This window comes from Ostrinia furnacalis, unplaced genomic scaffold (genome assembly GCF_004193835.3).
Source record: "Ostrinia furnacalis isolate ACB-3 unplaced genomic scaffold, ASM419383v2 OfSCF0353, whole genome shotgun sequence".
NCBI classification, from domain to species: Eukaryota; Metazoa; Arthropoda; class Insecta; order Lepidoptera; family Crambidae; genus Ostrinia; species Ostrinia furnacalis.
This window is the reverse complement of record NW_021130592.1, coordinates 66,660-90,176: the sequence shown is the minus strand read 5'-3', so window position 1 is coordinate 90,176 and position 23,517 is coordinate 66,660. Positions and strand designations below refer to the sequence as shown.

The following is a 23,517-nucleotide window of genomic DNA, read 5'->3' as shown; positions in this document are numbered from 1 at the left end:
AGTTCAGCGTGGGTCATCTATATTTCCGATCTTTGCCATTTGACGTTTCAAAATCGTTCTAACTATAGTTGAAATGTCGCGAGACGTCACGACGATGGTGTAAAATTTTAACTGAGCAGTGACGTCACGCGACATTTAAACTCAAGTCACCTTGTCGATTGACGTCACACGCTACACAATCGCAAAAACTCACCCGAGTGTACAGAAGGGAACACGGCCAGCGATACGAAGAAGGTTATAAATATGTTATACAGCTGCACCCAGGATTGCTTGAAGATGGTCCCGTAAGGCACGTTGGGTTTGTCAGGCGCCTGGTTGGTCGCCGCTAGTGCTGGATTCACTCGCATCGTACGCTGCTGTAGCGTGTCGTGGTAGCGGTAGAATCTCTGGAAATGTAAAAAAACAAATGAAAATCACGGATTCTTTAGGCAATTGCCACAATTAAAAAATAAAATCAATAGATAGTGAGTTCAGAAACTGGTGACGTCAGTCTTCTTTGACGTGCAAAATCTCAGGGAAAAGGCTTGTATCATAGAAAACATTCAGTTTCTATGGCTAAGCCAACCACAGTAGCTTTTGTCTGTTACATTTTCATGGATAAATCACTGAAATATTTGATGAATTTGATTATAATTAGATCAGACCTTGGAATAAAACAAATCTGAAGAGTGGACTTATTATAATCATCATCATTTCAGCCACAGGACGTCCACTGCTGAACATAGGCCTCCCCCAATGACTTCCACGTCGCCCGGTTGGTAGCGACCTGCATCCAGCGCCTTTCTGCTACCACTTGAACTTATTTAAATGTAGCAAGTCTTAGGTGCACACTAATTTATTGACAAACCAGCGTGTGTTTTAGAAAGCTTTAATATACCCACCAGTAAAATGTGGCAATGCTATAATTGAGCAATACCACAGCGTTGAGGTGGGAAAGATATCTTTAGACGCAAATGTAGACATCAATAAATTCTAGAGCAGTTGTAACTCCAAAGCGATAGATACCTTCTCAGTTTTTGGGCACTGTTGGAGCCAACATTCCAATAGACAGGTATTGGACAAGAGTTTGACATTAAAATATTGGGGCAAATCATCACCCAATGACCAACGTGAGCATTCTTAGTTCTTAGAAGCCGACGTTCCAATAGGAAGATCAGCATTAGACTAGAGTTTGACAAAAGATTCTACGAGTTCCCCCTAGTCTTCTTAAGATATCGACGTCGAGAAACTCGTCAGAAGAATGCAGCATGTCTCCGCCAGATCTTAAGTGAATGCAGAACATGGGGAGAACACCACTAGAGGTAATAATTGTTTTCTTTTTCTGTTTCTGTTTACTCAATTTTTAAAAACGATACCTATGTATAAACTATTTGTGAAAACTATTTTGGCAAATGTGAAGTTTAATTGGTAACTCTATATGTGTTATAGAATGCTGTTTGTTTTCCTAACAATAAAATAAAATAAAAATAAAATAAAATTGCCGGTTTAGTAGCTAAGTATGTTTCTGGATTCAGGAGTTGGGGGGGGGCAACGTTTGTAAGTAAGGGAACAACATTCGTCTACTCACATTGAGAGGCAGCGCGAAGTAGGTATCGAAGCATATGAGCAGCACGAAGATGCCGGTGATGAAGTAGTATATGGCCGACGTTCGTCTTGAGTCGAACAGCTCAGCCGACCACGATAGGAACACCACCAGCGTGCCGCAGATATTGGAGCCAAGTACTACGGCGCCCGTGTAAGTTTGGGCCAATATTCCAAAGGTTGGAACCAAGTTTCTAACAGGCAAATCGTTATTGGACAAGGGGTTGGCAAAAGATTGTGACAAATCATCGACCAACTGCGTAGAATCTTGGGGAAAATGGGACACTTACGTTGAGAGGCAGCGCGAAGTAAGTATCGAAGCATATCAGCAGTACGAAGATGCCGGTGATGAAGTAGTATATGGCCGACGTTCGTCTTGAGTCGAACAGCTCAGCTGACCACGATAGGAACACCACCAGCGTGCCGCAGATGTTTGAGCCAAGTACTACGGCTCCCGTGTAAGTTTGGGCCAATAGTCCAATGTTGGAACCAAGTCTCTAATAGGCAATTCGGTATAGGACAAGAGGTTGGCCAAAGATTACGACAAATCATCGACCAACCCCTTAGAATCTTGGGGAAAATGGTACACTTACGTTGAGAGGCAGCGCGAAGTAAGTATCGAAGCATATGAGCAGCACGAAGATGCCGGTGATGAAGTAGTATATGGCCGACGTTCGTCTTGAGTCGAACAGCTCAGCTGACCACGATAGGAACACCACTAGTGTGCCGCAGATGTTTGAGCCAAGTACCACGGCTCCCGTGTATTTGACGGGCAGACGCGCGGCGACGCCGTAGACAGAGTTTTGGAAGATCGCGTTGCAGGCTGTAAATGAAAATAAAAATGTTAAAAACACTACTAGTTATAGGCATTTACATTATTGTGAATCTTATTCCCTAGTGTTAAGATCGAAAAATAACCACCGCTATTGAAGAGAGAAACGCGCGGTGACTTCGTCATACGAGTTTTGGAAGATCGACCATGCATGTGAGAAAAGAATATTAACACTGGTAAATTAATTACTCTAAAGCCTGGTCCGTGAGCACGTAGAATCCCGTCCAATGACCCCAAGCTACCCATCCTTATCGCTCGCGCGTAATTATATTGCTGTCGCGACTGTGCGACGCGCGCCCGCAGTGATTGTGTGAGCGCGACAGCAACATAATTACGTGCGAGCGACAAGGATGGGCAGCTTGGGGTCATTGGACGGGATTCTACGTGCTCACGGACCACGCTTTACTATTTTGATTCTTATTTACTCAGTCTTAAGATACAATGACAATAAAATCAGAATACAATAGAAATTGTAGCAAATCTTAGGTGCACACAAATCCATAGCAGGTCGTGCGTGTGTTTTAGAGAGCTTTAATCTACCCACTTTTAAATAATGTGGCAACACCAATTTGTGATGAAACCACTGCGTTGGGTAGTGGGTGTGAAAACAAGCGAGAATCTATATTAATATCAATGTATGAGGCATTTAAACCCCTTTAACACTTGGAATGTAAAAAGGCTGATAAAGGTCAATCAACCGGTAGTTACCAATCTATCTCATCTATCAACATTGTGAAATCAAAGTGTGATTTAGTCGATGATAAATAAAAACCTACTACTCACCATTCATACCACCACAAGGTGGACCGACGACATCATAAAGGTAGCAGGAAGGCGCTGGACGCAGGCCAGGCTACCAATCGATCAACATGGAAATCATTGGGGGAGGCCTATGTTCAGCAGTAGACGTCCTATGGCTAAAATGATGATGATGATGACTCACCATTCATAACAAAGACAGATATCATGGTGAACCAGAAGAAAGCCACGGGCCACTCCGAGCTGTCTACCATGGCCAAGATGACGGTCATCACGAAGATAGTCACCTCGATCATCAGCTACGTCATCAGCCAAGTTAAATACAAACGAGCCATAGAAACCTTACTACTCACCTGACGAAGACAGATATCATGGTGAACCAGAACAAAGCCACGGGCCACTCCGAGCTGTCTACCATGGCCAAGATGACGGTCATCACGAAGATAGTCACCTCGATCATCAGCTACGTCATCAGCCAATTTAAATACAAACGAGCCATAGAAACCTTACTACTCACCATTCATGACGAAGACAGATATCATGGTGAACCAGAAGAAAGCCACGGGCCACTCCGAGCTGTCCACCATGGCCAAGATGACGGTCATCACGAAGATGGCCACCTCAATCACCAGCTACGTCATCAGCCAACTTATGTACAAGCTAGACCCATAAGAAACCTTTGTTCGTTTCAGCCAAGTGATGTCTACTGCTGGACTAAGACGTCCCCCAAGGATTTCCACAACAACCGGTCCTGCGCCGCCCGCATCCAGGCACTTCCCGCGACCTTCCCCTGATCGTCGGTCCACCTAATGGGGGGCCTGCCCACACGTCTTCCGGCCCGTGGTGGCCTCTCGAATATTTTTCTGCAATAACAAACCTTCTACTAACCATTCATGACAAAGACAGATATCATGGTGAACCAGAAGAAAGCCACGGGCCACTCCGAGCTGTCCACCATGGCCAAGATGACGGTCATCACGAAGATGGCCACTTCAATCATCAGCGACCATACGATACGCGTCGTCAGGTTGCCGCTGTGGAAAGATGGAATGTTCGTTTTATATTGTGAATCGGAGTTTGAACTCAATTTCTTAGATGGAGAGTGTTAAGAGGTCTTAGATGAAGCACGCTTACTTTACTACTTTGGTGATAAATTAGTTTTTAAAGCAGTATTGGGCGCACTAGTCCAGTCATTATAGTAAGTTCACCTCGGAATTCGAGATACCCAGCTGTAAGTCTGTAAATACGTGTATATTGACACCCTAAAAGTTGTCTCAAAACCTACATATGGTAGGGTGTAAGCAACTATTAAATTTCAAGGTCAACGGTCACAAAAATCGGTTTTTTGCGCTTTTTTTAGAAATATCTCATTTCCTGTGGGTTTTTGCTATTTGTATTTATTATCAATATTGTAGAATACTAAATTCTCTACAAATTTTGTTTAAAAACTTTTTTTATACGGTGAACCGTTTTCGAGATAGAGGGCGGAGAGCGCGCGGTCACTGCATCACTTCAGGTCTACTTAAGCGGTTTAGATTTTTCATACAAAAGGATTTTCCCGCTAATTCCTGTGGGAATTTCGGGAATTCCTTGTTGTAACTAAGCTTTGAGTTTACTAAGGTACCTACATGCCAAATTTCAAGCGTCTAACTTCCGTTAAGCGTTTAGATTTTTCATACAAAAGGATTTTCCCGCTAATTCCTGTTCTAAAACTTTATTTTGAAAACGTTAAAGTATTTCTACATTTGCGAGGCTAAGTCGATGCCATGTCTACATGGGTTTTAGGATCCATTTGTATATAGTTTGTTCTCCAAGCTTCTTCTGTCCAGTACCTATTGCATATCACGAATCATAATCATTTATTTATTGCTTCATAAGTGTACATAGGTGGTGATCTTAAACTTAGTCTCAACTTATGACCCTGTAAGGGTGTTTTTTCTATGCATAACAAAGCAGGTAGGATGCAGTTTAGGATGGTACAAAGTGCCTATACACTCTTGCCTTGAAAAGTCCCATTGTCTGTTGATTGGTTCTCTTTTGTTCTTAATGTGATCACGCCAGGTAAGCGTTACTGATGGAAAATCTCATCTTTTTAGGGCAAAGGTATTATGGATAGATGTTAATGGTATTATATTAGAATTAATTAATGATTTAAGATGTTAATATCAATTATACTAATAGTAAAAATAAATATCTGGTACGAGACATGTTTCATGCAGGGGTGACATCTCCTGGCCATCAGAAAGCCCCGATTTCACTCCAGGTAACTTCTTTTTGTAGGGTCACGTTAGGGGTTAAAATATACTCTTAAATCCAACAACCATGCAGCAACTGAAGCTGAACATTCGTCATGAAATCGAATCTATTTCGAGGTTACTCTAACGAAAGTTTTTTAAAATTTTGATTGTCAGATTGGAAGAAAAGTCCGTACAGTTGTTATGCGAAAGTCTAGGGAATTAGCGGGAAAATCCTTTTGTATGAAAAACCTAAACCGCTTAAGTTGACCTGAAGTGATGCAGTGACCGCGCGCTCTCCGCCCTCTATCTCGAAAACGGTTCACCGTATAAAAAAATTTTTTAAACAAAATTTGTAGAGAATTTAGTATTCTACAATATTGATAATAAATACAAATAGCAAAAAACCCATAGGAAATGAGATATTTCCAAAAAAAGCGCAAAAAACCGATTTTTGTGACCTTTGACCTTAAAATTTAATAGTTGCTTACACCCTACCATATGTAGGTTTTGAGACAACTTTTAGGGTGTCAATATACAAGTATTTACAGACTTACAGCTGGGTATCTCTAATTCCGAGATTCTTACCTAATTTAAGCTTAAATGACTGGACTACACGGTCTATGGGACGCAAGAACATAATTATTTTAAAGTTCAATTCCCTGGCTATATGCATGTAAGAAAGAAAGAAAAACATTTATTTGGTTCCAACTTAGATCTATTGCATGAAGATGATTAGATAGATAGATAGATAAATCATTTATTTGCATACACTTAACACACATAAAGAGTAAAGTTGCAGCATAACAATAATAAGAAAAGAATAGAATACAGTAGAATACTAGTTATATAAGCATGCATAAAACAAACAAAAGCAGTAACAAGTGGAAGAATACTTCCTGCATGATGTGTGTCGCAGCGATGCAAAAAGCAAAGAGCTCAATGTAAACACTGCCCTGAAAAGGGCAGAACACTGATTTTCAGCTCTTGCTAGGGAATCCGCGAAGCGCACGAAAACGAAATGAACCCTCCCACCATCCGCTATCAGTGATTACAAGATGTTTAAAGACAAAAGGCTTGTGGAGGATGCTATGCTGTTGATCTTGGACAAAGCCTTCAATAATGCTCTGAATCTTATATTCGCTCGCAAGCTTTCGATTCTGTAGGTGGGTATAGTCGAGCAAACGATTAAGCAGCTCCTGCTGCATCAATTAATAACAATTTATCGGTATACATAAGAGTAAATAAAATAAGAACAAAAATACTCTTTTTGCAATATTACTAAGCCAAGAAAACTGGAGTCATGCCAGAAATCATTGCTAATTAATGAAACGAAACACTCAGGAGCATGATTCAGAAACTGATTGTTGTTCTGTTTTCCGTTTATTTGTAAATGCATTACAATAGTTTCAAATTGCAATTTCCATTTCCCACTTTCTATACAATGTTCGTGTTTTAGCGTCGTAAACGTAAACTGCAGCGTTTATTATAATTACTTGTAACTTAGTCATAATGCACAAAAGGGAACAATGTTTTACGAAACATGTAAGCAATTTCCGTGGCACACTGACATACATTTTTATGGGTTAGTTGGGATTATTTGAGTGATTCCTCCCTAAAGCCTGGTCCGTGAGCACGTAGAATTTTGTCCAATGATCCCAAGCTACCCATCCTTATCGCTCGCGCCTAATTTTATTGCTGTCGCGACTGTGCGACGGGCGCCCGCAGTGAGTGTGCGAGCGCGACAGCAACATAATTACGCGCGAGCGATAAGGATGGGTAGCTTGGGGTCATTGGACAAAATTCCACGTGCTCACGGACCAGGCTTTATCTACTTTAGTTTATCGAGATTTAGATATTATCTTTTAATTAACATATCTATAATTCTAGCGCTTAACTCAGTGCCAGAGGTATGTGAGCGCCACGGGAGGGGTATGACATATTATGACGTAACAGAGATAAAAATCTGAAAATCTAGTCTCACTGATGTTAGACGTCTCAAAAACTCTCCCGTGCCGCTTCCATACCTCAGGCACTGACTGATTTAAGAATAAGAATACTTTATTCAGCATAGAAAAATAAAATAAAAATACAGTACATATTAAACATTAAACTGCAAGCTATGCTGAAGAGGCGTCCGCTCAGCTATATTCGCGACATAACAAGCGCCATGTCGAGAAGCTGGTTTTCAGCGGGAATTGCGCGCACTCTTGACCGGGACCTTATTGAGGCTACCAGTCAAGAAGGCGCGCAACATTTAAGCGATAGACCTATAGTTGGAATTACACATTTGAACCTTGTGAGTGGTTTTTGTTTGTCTACCCTTCTCCGAGATTTTGTTAGACCTACCAAAATCAATATAAAATACGTAGTAGCTTTCTAGTCATCTTTTTTGTAGTTTTGTAGCAAAACTTAGGTGCACACAAACCCAGTGGCGGATTGGCGTGTGTTTTAGTAAGCTATGATATACCCACTTTAAAGTGCGATTATGTCATTTTAGTTCATATCGCTGCGTTGGAAGTGGGAAAAAGTGTACATAACTAGCGGCCGCCCTATATTTCGCGTGGACCCCTTAGGGGTGGAATTTCGTAAAATCCGTTCTTAGCGGATGTGTTCTTCTCCCTATAAGGAACCTACCTGCCAAATTTGAAGTTTTTAGGTATTATAGTTTCTGAGATTTCGTGATGAGTGAGTCAGTGACTATGATTATGTACTCGGGTAGACAACTTGTAATTCACGAAGTAGTCTATAAGAAACTAGATCCTACGTAGTTTCTTTTCGGAATACGCATTGGTAGGTACGTACAAAAGAACGCCGGAACGAAGCGATTTCGGAATTAAAACTGTCACAGCATAATATTACATTGTCTAAGGAGGCAATTTTCGAGTTATCGATAGTCACACAGCACATAATTCACCTAATAGCCGCAAAGATGTTTATCCAATTGAGACAGTTCGGTATCTGAGAAGCCCAGCCCACATACGCCTGCGCCCCGATTGCGCTAAATATTTTCAACTGCAACGCAACTGGACGACGAACGAAAATCAGCTGTGTGCACAAATTCGTATCGCGATGATCGCTTTGACACCTAGTTCAAACGATGCTGTAACGGAACGCAACTGTGCCTCTTGAGTAAAAGCTGACAGAAAGCTACTTATCTCACACGCAATTCAAACGCTTCACGAACATTTGTTGTGTTTTAGTAATTTTAGTTTAAAAAATAAGGTGTTCAGACTTTTAATGAAAAGTTCATAAATCCATTGTTTGCGCGTTAACTTTACCGCGATACCGAATCGCACATCAGCTAGAATGAATATGGAGTGTAACTGGAGTGTAGACGGGAGATGAAACGCGAATGAAATGCAAAACATTACAAATTAGCGCAATCGGGGCCCAGGTATTATTTAACTTTTACTTCACGAAGTACTTAGTCATTAAGAACCTTACGCAGTTTCTTCGCTCTTTGAAGCGATACCGAATAATATGTTTTTGTACGAGCAAAATAACGCCTGATCGAAGCGATTTCGGAATCAAAACTGTCACGTTTGTTACTACTCTAGAAAAGCAGATTTACCGTTAAATATTATACATATTTGGGCTATAAGTAACTCACCTAATCGGCGCAAATATGTTGATCCAATTGAACAGGCAGTTCGGTATCTGAGCGGCCCAGCCCACATACGCCAAGTAATGCTCCGCATAGTCCGGGGCATTGGCCAGCTTGTACTTCACGAAGTAATCCTTGGCAGTAATAAACATGTTCCAAGCTATGAGGGTGCCGAGGCCGTGGATGACCAGGATGATATAGATCAAGTTCCATCTGTCTTTCGGCGGTACCAGGTCCATTGCGATTCCTGGAAAGATAATAATGGTATGGTTAGATTTGAGGTTCTGTATCCAAAGAGTGGTAACGACCCCCTATATTTGTTATTATGTATTCTCTTATTTCATCTAAAAATACGACCCCCTATATTTGTTATTATGTATTCTCTCATTTCATCTAAAAATGTATTATCTTTCTTTTCTCTTTTATTTTTTGGTGTTTAAAGGTTTGCCAAACTGAATGCGGTCTGCGGTCAGTTCATACATTATGCGGGCTGCATTTACTTTGATTTGACCGCATTCAGCCAGTGTGATAAATCCTTTTTTGGGGAAGGCTTACATTCAGCAGAGGACCGTAACTTGTTTTTTATAATAATTGTTTATCAATTTTTGGTGCATTTTTTTATTAATTAGGTTACAAATCACCGACACACCACTCTTACATACTTTATTGACTTCCCGGTAATATAAACTCAAGTCTGCTACAATCTATTATTTTAACCCATTCACAGCTATTCTAGAAACTTATTCACATTTTTACACGAATTTTTTCAACACCACACCAACACATATCCACTTCGCACTTCTTTTAAGCAAATACTAGTTTTTAACACAAATCGCCCGATGTTGTAACTGAGCAGTAAATTAGTGAAATTTTCAAGGACTGAATATACCGGCACATCAAACTCAAAACTAGATCTTATTTCAATAGCAATAAATGTGATTTTGCGACGAAAATTTACAGTCTAATATGCTGTACATATCCTTGCGAACTCACGTTTCGACTAACCAAAATAAGGGTGTGGAATGTTATGTGTAATTAAATCTTCATTACGGTCACTGCGGAAAAGGGTATTCGACAAAAACACACTAAAAACTAGGCAATGTTAATTATTTGGAATGTTATCTCCCGGGAAAATAAGTAAGGTATTATCAACTAAGCAACAAGGAATTTATTGAAATAATTTTAAATACCTTAAAAAGAGATTGAAGATAGTTCTTCCCATAGTCACTGGACTGGGCTCTGGAAGCTGTAGATCCTGGCTACACAGGAGTTGCAGCAGTGGGAACGAGAGGTGGGAATAGTCCCGTAGTCTGAACTAAGTAAAGAATGTCATATTTTTATGTCCTAAGCTCATATTCCGCAACCATGGCAACTCTTTAATTTGATCGACATTGTATATTATTTCTTAGGTATAAATAAAGCTAAGTAACTTTTATTGTTTGAGAAGCATGTATACCTCTTTGAGATTACAATGTAACTTATTCATTAAACATCTTTGTTATTACAAGGCTATTCAATATCGCTGCTTTGACACCCATTGCAGTACGTAGTAAAGTAAAGAAATGAATTTTGAATAAGAATAACGTACAAAAGTCTCGTAATAAAATATAAAATAAATAAATAATAGGGTTGGAACATAAATCCTGTACAGAATACCGAACCAGGCATTATCAGTAATAATGACATCAATATTACTGTCATTCCTTCCATTGGTATTGACATTCTAAATTTCCCCACCATATAGGTAAATAGCTTTGGATTACTTTTCTTAATTTCTTCACTTCAATCACTACACTGTCAATAGTAGGTAGTAGTGCCTGAAGGCCCAATCACACTTTTGAGTTTCATTATAAAAAGTTAAGTTTAAAGTTAGTGTCGCAATACTTAGGTGCACACAGACTTATTGAGAAAACCTGCGTGTGTTTTAGTAAAGCGTTTATTTACCCACTTTAGTAAATGTGATAGCAGTATTTTACTGAGATCACTGCGTTGGGAGTGGGATAATATTATAAATAACTTGAAAAAATCCTGCTTAAGGTGGGAATCGAACCCACGACCTTTAGATTTCCGGGCGACTGCTCTTACATCTGAGCTACTTAGACACTGGATGAACCAGTCGAAATTTCAAGTGGTAATACTATAATGGCCAGTGCTACTCTTAACGCTAAGAATTTTTTATACAACTATTGGTTAATATTGTTTTGGCTATAAATAGTAACCTAACCATTCATACATTGGAAAAAAATAAAAACATCGTTATTATGATAACCTTTTAGTGTCAGTTGTGTTTCAACAAGGAGATATAGACTTTAGTGCGTAGTTATAAAGCTTAAAATAGCTTGTGTGTGTATTCAATAAATATAAGTGTGATAATGAAGTGTAATAATTAGCATTTACCTACTCGACAGATACTCGTATTTTAATTATAATTAAAACTTATGTAATAACTCAAATAAAGAATGTTTAAAGGAACCAGTGATAAAAACGGGTCTAATCCTACCACTCTTTCCCACCACTGCAACTCTTGGGAAGCTTGGTCTCCAATGAAAACCAACCAGTGAAGGTTGAGCAGTCCCAGGGGATAGTTTGGACAGAAAAGACTAAGGCCGAGTTGCACCACCTAACTTTAACGGTAACTATGACGATAACCGGTGCTTTTTGTATGGAGTTTAACAGATTTTTGACGTTTCTCAAAGTTAAAGTAAGATGGTACAACCCACCCTTAGTAAAAGTAACACCCTGTATAGTTTTAACTGAGATTTCTAGTGCAATCAAATCTAGACTATGTAAAACAGTAAAAAGTCCGAATCAGACTAACTTCACGGTATCTAGAATTGGGGTCAACGAACCCGCTAGATAAATGGCGATAGAACAATGCACGCAATTGCAATTTGAAGCAACTTAAGACATTGTATTAAAAACATTCTGCTAAGCATTTTGCGAACTGAGTGTCATAAAATTGTTGAATTATTTAAGAGTATCCTTCTGTTGTTCCTACTGCAAGCCTTGGTTTTCCATATTTATCTTAACATGTTATCAAGTCTCAGTTTAGAATCCAAGGAACTGGAATCCATTCGACTTCAGAAAAATTGAACATAACTCAAATTCCAATCTGAGAAAAGTGTGAATTAACTAGCGTAAAAAATCTGATAATGATCAACATAATGCCACCTGGAGGGAAAGTACTCTTAATATTGTAGATAGAAAAAAATTCTCAAAGAAAACATTCCTTTATTTTTGAAAACAAATAGAACTGCATTCAAAGATTTCCAAGAAATATTTGCCACACCCGGGAACCGAACAAACTAAAATCTGTTAAAAATTACACCCTGTATTTTTATTGCATCGATCGTTAGGGTCAAGTATAAGGATGAAATCTCTCTAACAAACTTGATAAATGAAATGAAAGGAAATTCATAAAAATAATCTTAAATTATTTTAATTATGTAGCTACAGAAATTGTATGGTATGGTAATGAATTTTCGAAAAAATTTCGAAAATCTATGAATGCAGTTCTTTCTTTTCAAAAATAAAGGAATGTTTTCTTTCAGTAAAATTTTCTATCTGCAGTATTATGAGTACTTTCCCTCCAGGTGGCATTACAAAATTCCACCCTGTATACACGGTCATTAAAGCAACCTATCAGGGATTCCGAAGGAGACCATCACATTTTTGGAACGGGATGTCTTTAGAATGACCATGTTTCAATACAGAAAACTAAAACAATTCTTATTTCTTGCAATCATAGCTGTTATTTACATGACACACTGCCCGTATATGATTGCACAATTTGCATACGGAACACCAAAGGCTTGTGGTGGCGTTTAATTACCACTATAGCACGTCCACAGCATATTAACCATAACAATGGCGTTTATTTTATGCTAATCCATTCGCGATAAGGGATGAGTATGATGTTAAAGTGACCACTTGCTTTTATCACGGTAAAATAACTCAAAATTTTTTCAAATAAGGTTCATTTTGCTTTGAAAAAATTAAGCAAAAATCGTGTTGCGCACTCTTCATAATCGCTCCAAGGATACTTGATGATAACATCAAGGATACAGCTTTTATTTGATAATAAAAGCTAATATTCATATTAAATTACGCGTGAGGGTAATCGGATTATGAAACCGAGTGTAATATGGCTTATCCCAAAATTTGACATCTTTCGGGTGCTGTGAGTGTGAATTTTCCCGGGTCAAACTTCTGCCAAAATTCTTTATACATACATGACACGATCCGTTTTCGTCTAAATCTGCTGAACAGTTCCATTTTCTAGTTTCTATTTTATTTGTTAATTTCTAATTTCCCTGTTCCTTGTTGGAAGCACTTGGAAGTGTGACTAAGTTTGTCACGCTAAAATAAAAATGTTCTCAACACTGGTCCATATACTTGTCCCACATAACTGTCCCGAATGAATGGTATTTGACAGCCAACAGAGTGAGAATGAATACATATAATATGATAGATGTTCCGTATTTTTCAGGTCCGGAAAAATCTAATTAGGTACCTACTTGACCAATAGGGCCGGGATGCGCGCCACGATAAAACTTTATCTAGGCATATTATCGATTATGGGTGATATGCCCATGCATTTTTGTCTAAATAGTCGAGTAGATTTTATCACAGTGCAAATCCTAGCCCGGGAGAATAGTTCGAAAAAGAAGAGTAGCATGAAATGAGACCATAGTATATGATAGAGCATTGGTTCCCAAAGTAAGGGGCGTGCCCCCCAGGGGAGGCGCAAAGACCGAATGCATTCGAAATTGCTCGATACGACCATTATATAATCTTGACTGGAGGAGGGGGGGCGCGGAAATTTTCTATGGTTAAAAGGGGGCGCGTCTCAAATAAGTTTGGGAACCAATGCCGTAGAGGTATGATTGAACAAGATGCTCTTGCAACTCAATACCAAAGATAATAATTCGATACGCCACAGTATTGCTTACGATTAGCCACAAATGCCCACAACACAGGTCGAGCAATCAACTTCAATCGCGGAATGGGTCCGGAAAATCTCAATAAACTTAGACATGCCTATGATAGATCGTTCTGTAGGCAGTGACCGTAATGAATGCTGTTATGGAAATGTGATAGTCTTTGTTACTGCCCTTAGGTCTTTTTCCCCCTATTTCTTCTTCTTCTTTTCGTGTCGACAACAAACCTACACAGTGTCAGCCCAAAACTCCGCCACAAGAGTGGCGTTGTCAGTAGCACTCATCAAATCCTCCTGAGTGCAGTTGCTTGGACACTCAGGGCATGACATCAGGTGCTTCATCGACTGGGGAACAAAACCGCACCTGCACTCCCCCTATTGATATTATAAATTACGGACTGATGAAAACATTGTTACATAAATCAGGAATGTGTCTTACCAAACGCATTGAGTATAGTTTGGCTACTTTGGATGTCACGAACTATTTGACGCTGACTATACATTTGCTGCTCTGTATTCGTGACTCGTGTACACAGTCAACAGCACATTAAACTATGTATTTTGTTGCAAAACAGCACCTTATCAACTATACGACGCCGCAGTGTCAATAATACCGTCAAATCCAGGAGTTGAAGGGTCTCCTTTGATTTTACCTTGACCGTGCGAGACCACTAGAACCTAGTTAGTTAACGACAAATTCTTTTCTTTTCTTCGCTATTTCGAACTGGATTATAACCAAAATTAGGCTATACTCAACCCTATATAGTTTGTATTAAGTATCACGGCACATTACCTTTCAAATTGAGCGTTTCATTTGTACCTTGACAGGGACCTATTTAGCTAGTCAGGAACCTAGTTAGTTAACGGCAAATTCTTTTCTTTTCTTCGCTATTTCGAACTGGATTATGACCAAAATCAGTCTATAATCAACCCTACACAGCTTATATTAAGTATCACGGCACATTACCTTTCAAGTTGAGCGTGTCATTGGGCAGGTTGGAACCCTCCCACGCGGGCGTCAGCTTCACCGGCTCGTTGCGGAGGAACGGCGCCTTCTCGCCCTCCAGCTCGACCCAGCCTGGAAAGAATAATGTACTTTAAGCATTTGGAATAGGGCTCAGAATTGCTCTTTCAAATTTTCGTGTTCTCGTCCCCGGCTGGAAAGGATAGTGTATCTTGAGCATTTGGGATAGAGTTCAGATTTGCTTTTGAATGTACGTGGCTAGGTTTTTGAACGACATTGAAAACTATAAATATGGTCTTCGAAATTATTTGTGTCAATAACAGTGGCTATAGATTTGCTGGTCAGCTTCGGATATGGTTTCCTGGTCAGCTCAGTGAAATCAAATAAAGTAGCTTATGAAATTTTACTTATTCAGCATGACACACTGGGTGCGGTCTGCGTTCAGGTCAAATGAACGCAACCAGTCAGTTTTCGTTCTCTGCTCGTGCCCGCACTGTCAGATCTCATCAATATAAAATGTATAGTATAGACCAAACCAACATATTGTTCATACATGATGTGGGCAGCGTTCACTTTGACCTGACCGCAGACCGTAAAACGCATTCAGTGTGGCAAATCTTCTCTTCTACTACTATACCATAGCCCCCTTATTAATAAAAAGTTATACCCGGAATAATCACTGAATGAATATGCTCTCCAAATATTGGACTCATATTTTCTCCTAAGAACAAGCATTCAACTCATTAAAAATTATATCCTACCACAAAGACCTTCATAACTCATCACGACATTTAATTACCGCATCCAATCTGGTAAAGAATTTTGACTACAGACCCTCAGATAATTGGAACGCCAAAACAATGCTTATGAGCCAAGTCGCATAGTTCCATCCTTTATGGCCAAATCAATGGCGGAGGCATATACGCTTGTGTCCTCATGTGACGCAGACAATGGTAGTGTCAAGTGACTGGGTAGGTAATTGCTTTAAAATTGACGATAACAATTTGGTATGCGGTTAAAAAGTGGATTGCCTCGGAAACTTTGTTTCGTTTCGTGTGCTTAAAGCGGCTTTAAGCAAACCTAAAAATACATTGTGGTTTTACTGAATGGAGATGAGTCATCAAAAACGACTGAATAAAACTGGTCAGGATCAACCCAATAGTGGTTCAACTGGTGTCGAGTCTATACAGCTTGACCGCCAATCGATGTGGTAGGTTGTTACATCCAGTTTTCAGTTTATTTTAGCCGTTAAACTGACTGAATAAACCATAATCTACTGCCAACAGGAAGTAGGAAATATATTTTCAATTACAAGTCGCATAAAATGAAAGCTCAAACATAATTCTGGACAGAATAAGAGTTAAAAACTGAAGAAGTACTTTTAAGACGAACACGCACATGAAATCAAAGGCAGAAAACAGCCTCCTGGACTTTAAAGTTCAGAAAGGCCTAGAGAGAATCTGATTTGTTTAGAAGACAACAAAATAACTAGTTGTAAAAGAAGGAACTTACCCCTTTCTTTTCCAATAAAACCACCACGGATATCAACACCGACCGTTTCACAGGTAACTAAGAGAAATGCATCTCCGCACATAAGTTAACCGTGTTCCTTGGTTGATCAGTCTCGATTAACTTTTGCACATCACGAGCTAGTGATGTGCTACAAGTGTTTATTGCATTTTTACACCTGACCACGTATACTCCGCTCCAGTGGACCGAGACTCTCACCTGCTTANAGGCTACCGGTCAAGAAGGCGCGCAACATTTAAGCGATAGACCTATAATAGTTGGAATTACATATTAAAATTTGAACCTTGTGAGTGGTTTTTGTTTGTCTACCCTTCTCCGAGATTTTGTTAGACCTACCTAAATCAATATAAAATACGTAGTAGCTTTCTAGTCATTTGGTATAGTCTTTTTTGTAGTTTTGTAGCAAAACTTAGGTGCACACAAACCCAGTGGCGGATTGGCGTGTGTTTTAGTAAGCTATGATATACCCACTTTAAAGTGCGATTATGTCATTTTAGTTCATATCGCTGCGTTGGAAGTGGGAAAAAGTGTACATAACTAGCGGCCGCCCTATATTTCGCGTGGACCCCTTAGGGGTGGAATTTCGTAAAATCCGTTCTTAGCGGATGTGTTCTTCACCCTATAAAGAACCTACCTGCCAAATTCTTTTGTAGGTGTTATAGTTTCTGAGATTTCGTGATTAGTGAGTCAGTGACTATGATTATGTACTCGGGAAGCCAACTTGTAATTTATTCACGAAGTAGTCTATCAGATACTAGGTATACAAAAGAACGCCGGAACGAAACGATTTCGGAATTAAAACTGTCACAGCATGTTACTTTGTCTAAGGAGGCAATTTTCGAGTTATCGATAGTTACACACCACGACAGCACATAGCTCACCTAATAGCCGCAAAGATGTTTATCCAATTGAACAGGCAGTTCGGTATCTGAGAAGCCCAGCCCACATACGCCTGCGTCCCGATTGCGCTAAATATTTTCAACTGCAACGCAACTGGACGACGAACGAAAATTAGCTGTTTGGACAAATTCTTATCTTATCGCGGTGGTCGCTTTGACAGCTAGTTCAAACGATGTTGTAACGTAAACGGAACGCAACTGGCGCCTCTGAGAAAAGCTGACAGAAAGCTACTTTATCTCACACGCAAGTCAAACGCTTAACCAACATTTGCAGTGTTTTAGTAATTTTAGTTTCAAAAATCAGGTGCATAAATCCTTTGTTTGCGGGTGAACTTTACCGCGATACCGAAGTCCACATCAGCTAGAATGAAAATGGAGTGTGACTGGAGTGTAGACTGGAGATGAAACGAGATTGAAATGCGAGACATTACAAATTAGCGCATTCGGGGCCCAGGTATTGTTGAACTTTTACTTCACGAAGTACTTAGTACTTTGAAGCGATACCGAATAATATGTTTTTGTACGAGCAAAATAACGCCTGATCGAAGCGATTTCGGAATCAAAACTGTCACGTTTGTTACTAGACTAGAAAAGCAGATTTACCGTTAAATATTATACTTATTTTGGCTATAGCTCACCTAATCGGCGCAAATATGTTGATCCAATTGAACAGGCAGTTCGGTATCTGAGCGGCCCAGCCCACATACGCCAAGTAATGCTCCGCGTAGTCCGGAGCGTTGGCCAGCTTGTACTTCACGAAGTAATCCTTGGCAGTGATAAACATGTTCCACGCTATGAGGGTGCCCAGGCCGTGTATGACCAGGATGATATAGATCAAGTTCCATCTGTCTTTCGGCGGTACCAGGTCCATTGCGATTCCTGGAAAGATAAAATGAAAGATCCGTTCTGAGGTTCTGTATCTGAAGAGTAGCAACCACACCCTATTATAGATTTTATTATTTTATTCAGTAGATGACTGAACTAGTTCATAAGAAAGAAAGAAAAAGTATGTATTTGATACAGGTACATCCTTTCATAAAATATATTGCTTGGTCAGCACTTCAGCGTTACATTGTTTTTGGCAGCTTAATTATTTTTCTTTTAAAATTAATCAGGTTACTGCGTGTATAACCCACCACTATCGTCTATGACATACTTTATTGACTTCTTAATATGTTAACTCATTTCTGCTACAGTATTCTATTATTTTCAACACAATCACAGCAATTCACATTTTTATAAGTACGAATTTTTCAACACCACACCAACACATATCCAGTTCGCACTTCTTTTAAGCAAATACTAGTTTTTAACACAAATCGCCCGATGTTGTAATAACTGAGCAGTAAATTAGTGAAATTTTCAAGGACCCTTTATAAACCGCCACATCAAACTTAACACAGACCTTATATCAGTAGCAATAAATGTGATTTTGCAACGAAAATTTACAGTCTAATATGCTGTACATATCCTTGCGAACTCACATTTCGACTAACCAAAATAAGGGTGTGGAATGTTATGTGTAATTAAATCCTCATTACGGTCACTGCGGAAAAGGGTATTCGTCAAAAACACACTAAAAACTAGGCAATGTTAATTATTTTGAATGTTATCTCATGGTCAAATAGTAAGATATTATCAACAAGGCAACAAGGAATTTATTGAAATAATTTTAAATACCTTAAAAAGAGATTGAAGACAGTTTTTCCCAGTCACTAGACTGGGCTCTGGAAGCTGTAGATCCTGGCTACACAGGAGTTGCAGCGGTGGGAACGAGAGGTGGGAATAGTGCCGTAGACTAGACTAAGTAAAGAAAGTCATCTTTCTATATCCTAAGGTCATAACCCGCAACCATGGCAACTCTTTCATTTAATCGACGTTGTATATTATTTCTTAGGTATAAAGCTAGCTACTTTTATTGTTTGAGAAGCATGTATACCTCTTTGAGATTACAATGTAACTTATTAATTATTAACATCTTTGTTATTACAATAGTATTCAATATCGCTGCTTTGACACCCATTGTAGTACGTATTAAAGTAAAGAAATGAATTTTGAATAAGAATAACGTACTAAAGTCCCGAAATAAAATATAAAATAGATAAAAAATAGGGTTGGAACATAAATCCTGTACAGAATACCGAACTAGGCACTATTAATAATGAAATTACATTGTAAAAAGAAAAAATAAGAAAAAAATAATAATAAAGAAAAATAGTGACCGACCGAATATTCGTTTTCGTTTTCGTTTTCGGCCATTTTCGGCCATTTTCGGCCAAAAAATGGTCATTCGGCCATATTTTCGTTTTCGGCCAAAAACCAGCCGAAGCTTCGGTCAAACCGAATATCAGAAATACGTGAATAAGATGGTGACATTTATCGTTCCGATATCTTCGGGAGTGAATCTGGTGCACTCATGGTTCCAATCAGACTTGAACGGACGCGGTATTGTCACACTCTTTTGAAGTTGTGAAGTGAGGTTACGTTGTAAAGGGTGTCCAGCTAGAATTTTCCAGGTTCGGCTGTGAGAGTGCCTATAGTAAAACGGGCATCATTTAAAAGACATTGCATATAAAAAATTAAAATCCGCATTTTTAAACTCCAGTTTGCATTAGTAATAAATAATCATTTTTGAAGTTGAAAAATTCCCACTGGACACCCTTTATTTCTTCTTCACTTCCCAATATTTCAATATACACCGGAAATAATATTCTACTAAGGATTCATGATTAATTTTTTTGTGTTTTAATGCCGGTTTTCTTTAATCAATCCTTATAAAAATCAACTGTCAAACGTCATTATGTTCTTGGTCAAAACATTAACGGTTTCAAAGTTTTTACATAATTTCAGATTGAAATTTGAGAATTGAAGGTCATTTTCGTTTTCGGCCGAAAATGAGACTGCAGCCGAAGCTTCGTTTTCGTTTCCGTTTTCGGCTGAAAATCCATATTCGGTCGGACACTAAAGAAAAATTAATAATTGTCCTTTAGTACTGACATTCTAAATTTCCCCACCATATAAATAGCCTTGGATCACTTTTTTTAATTTCTTCATTTCAATCACCACACTGTCAATAGTAGGTATTGATAGTGCATGAAGGCCCAATCACACTTTTGAGTTTCATTATAAAAAGTTAAGTTTAAAGTTGAAGTGTCGCAATACTTAGGTGCACACAGGCTTATTGAGAAAACCTGCGTGTGTTTTAGTAAAGCGTTTATTTACCCACTTTAATAAATGTGATAACAATATTTGACTGAGATCACTGCGTTGGGAGTGGGATAATATTATAAATAACTTGAAAAAATCCTGCTTAAGGTGGGAATCGAACCCACGACCTTTAGATTTCCGGGCGACTGCTCTTACATCTGAGCTACTTAGACACTGGATGAACCAGTCGAAATTTCAAGTGGTAATACGCTATAATGGCCAGTGTGAGATGCTACTCTTAACGCTTAGAATTTTTTATACAACTATTGGTTAATATTGTTTTGGCTATAAATAGTATTCATTCATACATTGGAAAAAAATAAAAACATCGTAATTTTGATAACCTTTTAGTGTCAGTTGTGTTTCAACAAGGAGATATAGACTTTAGTGCGTAGATATAAAGCTTAAAATAGCTTGTGTGTGTATTCAATAAACATAAGTGTGATAATGAAGTGTAATAATTAGCATTTACCTACTCGACAGATACTCGTATTTTAATTATAATTAAAACTTATGTAACAACTCAAATAAAGAATGTTTAATGGAACCAGTGATAAAAACGGGTCTAATCCTACACCCTTTCTAACCACTTCAACTCCTGGGTTGCTTGGTCTCCAATGAAATCCTGATTGGATCCTGAAGGTTGAGGGGATAGCTAACTGTCTTGAATTACGCAACAAATGGCAATGCCAGATTTTGTATGGAAGGTGGCGTCTTTTTTTTTCGCGCGGCCATCGACCAAACTTTGTTTTTTGATTACAAAATAGTGTAATAAACCAAACTTACTATGGCATGTATACCTCTAAACTCAGTCTGAACTGAGTTACGAACATTAGAAGTTTGATGATTTTCATACTAGATTTGCTTTTTCCGCGCAAGTTTTGTAAGAAATTGCAACAAAATTTTGCGCTATTTTTTTATTGCGCTGATTCTGCTGCATACTGATGTCTGGAGCCTTTAATGGATGGTATTGTTTGTTTTCACATACAATGTCACTATTTTGTTGCAATTTCTTACAAAACTTGCGGGCAAAAAGAAAATCTAGTATGTAAAATCATCAAACTTCTAATGCTCGTAACTCAGTTCAGACTGAGTTTAGGGGTATACATGTCATAGTAAGTTTGGTTTATTACACTATTTTGTAATCAAAAAACAAGGTTTGGTCGATGGCCGCGCGAAAAAAAAAAGACGCCAATTTCCGGCATTGTCTTTTAATCAGAAGAATATAGAGTTCGGAATATAACCAGTGGTAACAACTTAATAATTTCTTTCTGGGAAAGTTTTTCGATAATGCTGTACGTGTTATTTGTAGTCACTGCTTGCTCCTATTTACAAGCTATATCAGACGCCTAAAGCTCATTATGTCTGACATCAGAGCATCTCAGTAATTAAAATAAACCTTTGGACAGAAAAGACAGTTTTTGCTTAACACCCTGTATAGTTTTAACTGAGATTTCTAGTGCAATCAAATCTAGGCTATGTAAAACAGTAAAAAGTCCGAATCAGACTAACTGCACGGTATCTAGAATTGGGGTCAACGAACCCGCTAGATAAATGGCGATAGAACAATGCACGCAATTGCAATTTGAAGCAACTTAAGACATTGTATTAAAACATTCTGCTAAGCATTTTGCGAACTGAGTGTCATAAATAGTTGAATTTATTTAAGAGTATCCTTCTGTTCCTACTGCAAGCCTTGGGTTTCCATTATTTACCTTAACATGTTATCAAGTCTTATGAATACAGTTTAGAATCCAAGGAACTGGAATCAATTCGACTTCAAAAAACTGAACATAACTCAAATTCCAATCTAAGTAAAGTGTGAATTAAGTAGCGTAAAAAATCTGATAATGATCAACATATACAGGTTGAAATTTTGTAATGCCACCTGGAGGGAAAGTACTCTTAATATTGTAGATAGAAAAAAATTCGCAAAGAAAACATTCCTTTATTTTTGAAAACAAATAGAACTGCATTCAAAGATTTCCAAAAAATATTTGCCACACCCGGGAATCGAACAAACTAAAATCTGTTAAAATTACACCCTGTATTTTTATTGCATCGATCGTTAGGGTCAAGTATAAGGATGAAATCTCTCTAACAAACTTGATAAATGAAATGAAAGGAAATTCATAAAATCTTAAATTATTTTAATTATGTACAGAAATTGTATGGTATGGTAATGAATGTGTCATGCCTCTTTCTTTTCAAAAATAAAGGAATGTTTTCTTTCAGTAAAATTTTCTATCTGCAGTATTATGAGTACTTTCCCTCCAGATGGCATTACAAAATTCCACCCTGTATACACGGTCATTAAAGCAACCTATCAGGGATTCCGAAGGAGACCATCACATTTTTGGAACGGGATGTCTTTAGAATGGTCATGTTTCAATACAGAAAACCAAAATAATTCTTATTTCTTGCAATCAAAGCTGTTTTTACATGACACACTGCCCTTATGTGATTGCAATTTGCATAGGTACGGAAAACCAAAGGCTTGTGGTGGCGTTTAATTACCACTATAGCACGTCGCCTGCATATTAACCACAACAATGGCGTGTCAGGTGGTTTATTTTATGCTAATCCATTCGCGATAAGGGATGAGTATGATGTTAAAGTGACCACTTGCTTTTATCACGGTAAAATAACCCGTCTGCTTTTCAAATAAGGTTCATTTTGCTTAGAAAAAATAAGCAAAAAATCGTGTGGCGCACTCTTCGTAATCGCTTCAAGGATACTTGATGACATCAAGGATTCAGCTTTTATTTGACAATAAAAGCTAATATTCATATTAAATTACGCGTAAGGGGTAATCAGATTATGAAACCGGGTGTAATATGGCTTATCCCAAAATTTGACATCTTTCGGGTGCTGTGAGTGTGAATTTTCCCGGGTCAAAATTCTGCAAAATTCTTTATACATGACACGATCCGTTTTCGTCTAAATCTGCTGAACAGTTCCATTT

The 23,517-nt window shown here is 38.4% G+C and overlaps 1 protein-coding gene across 4 annotated transcripts in view; it reads right to left on the bottom strand.

Moving 5' to 3' along the window:
* Ent2 (Equilibrative nucleoside transporter 2) overlaps positions 1–23,517 on the bottom strand; it is a 58,726-nt gene that overhangs the window by 6,421 nt on the left and 28,788 nt on the right. For 3 of the 4 annotated variants that reach the window (XM_028316145.1, XM_028316158.1, XM_028316167.1), the window contains 5 exons: positions 14,920–15,030; positions 9,020–9,260; positions 4,061–4,206; positions 2,175–2,404; positions 194–386 (listed from right to left, as the gene is read on the bottom strand). In XM_028316145.1, the coding sequence (XP_028171946.1) occupies positions 194–386; positions 2,175–2,404; positions 4,061–4,206; positions 9,020–9,260; positions 14,920–15,030 (921 nt within the window). Of the gene's footprint in view, positions 1–193; positions 387–2,174; positions 2,405–3,689; positions 3,793–4,060; positions 4,207–9,019; positions 9,261–14,919; positions 15,031–23,517 lie in introns of all 4 variants that reach the window. The other variant, XM_028316151.1, reaches the window with a different exon arrangement.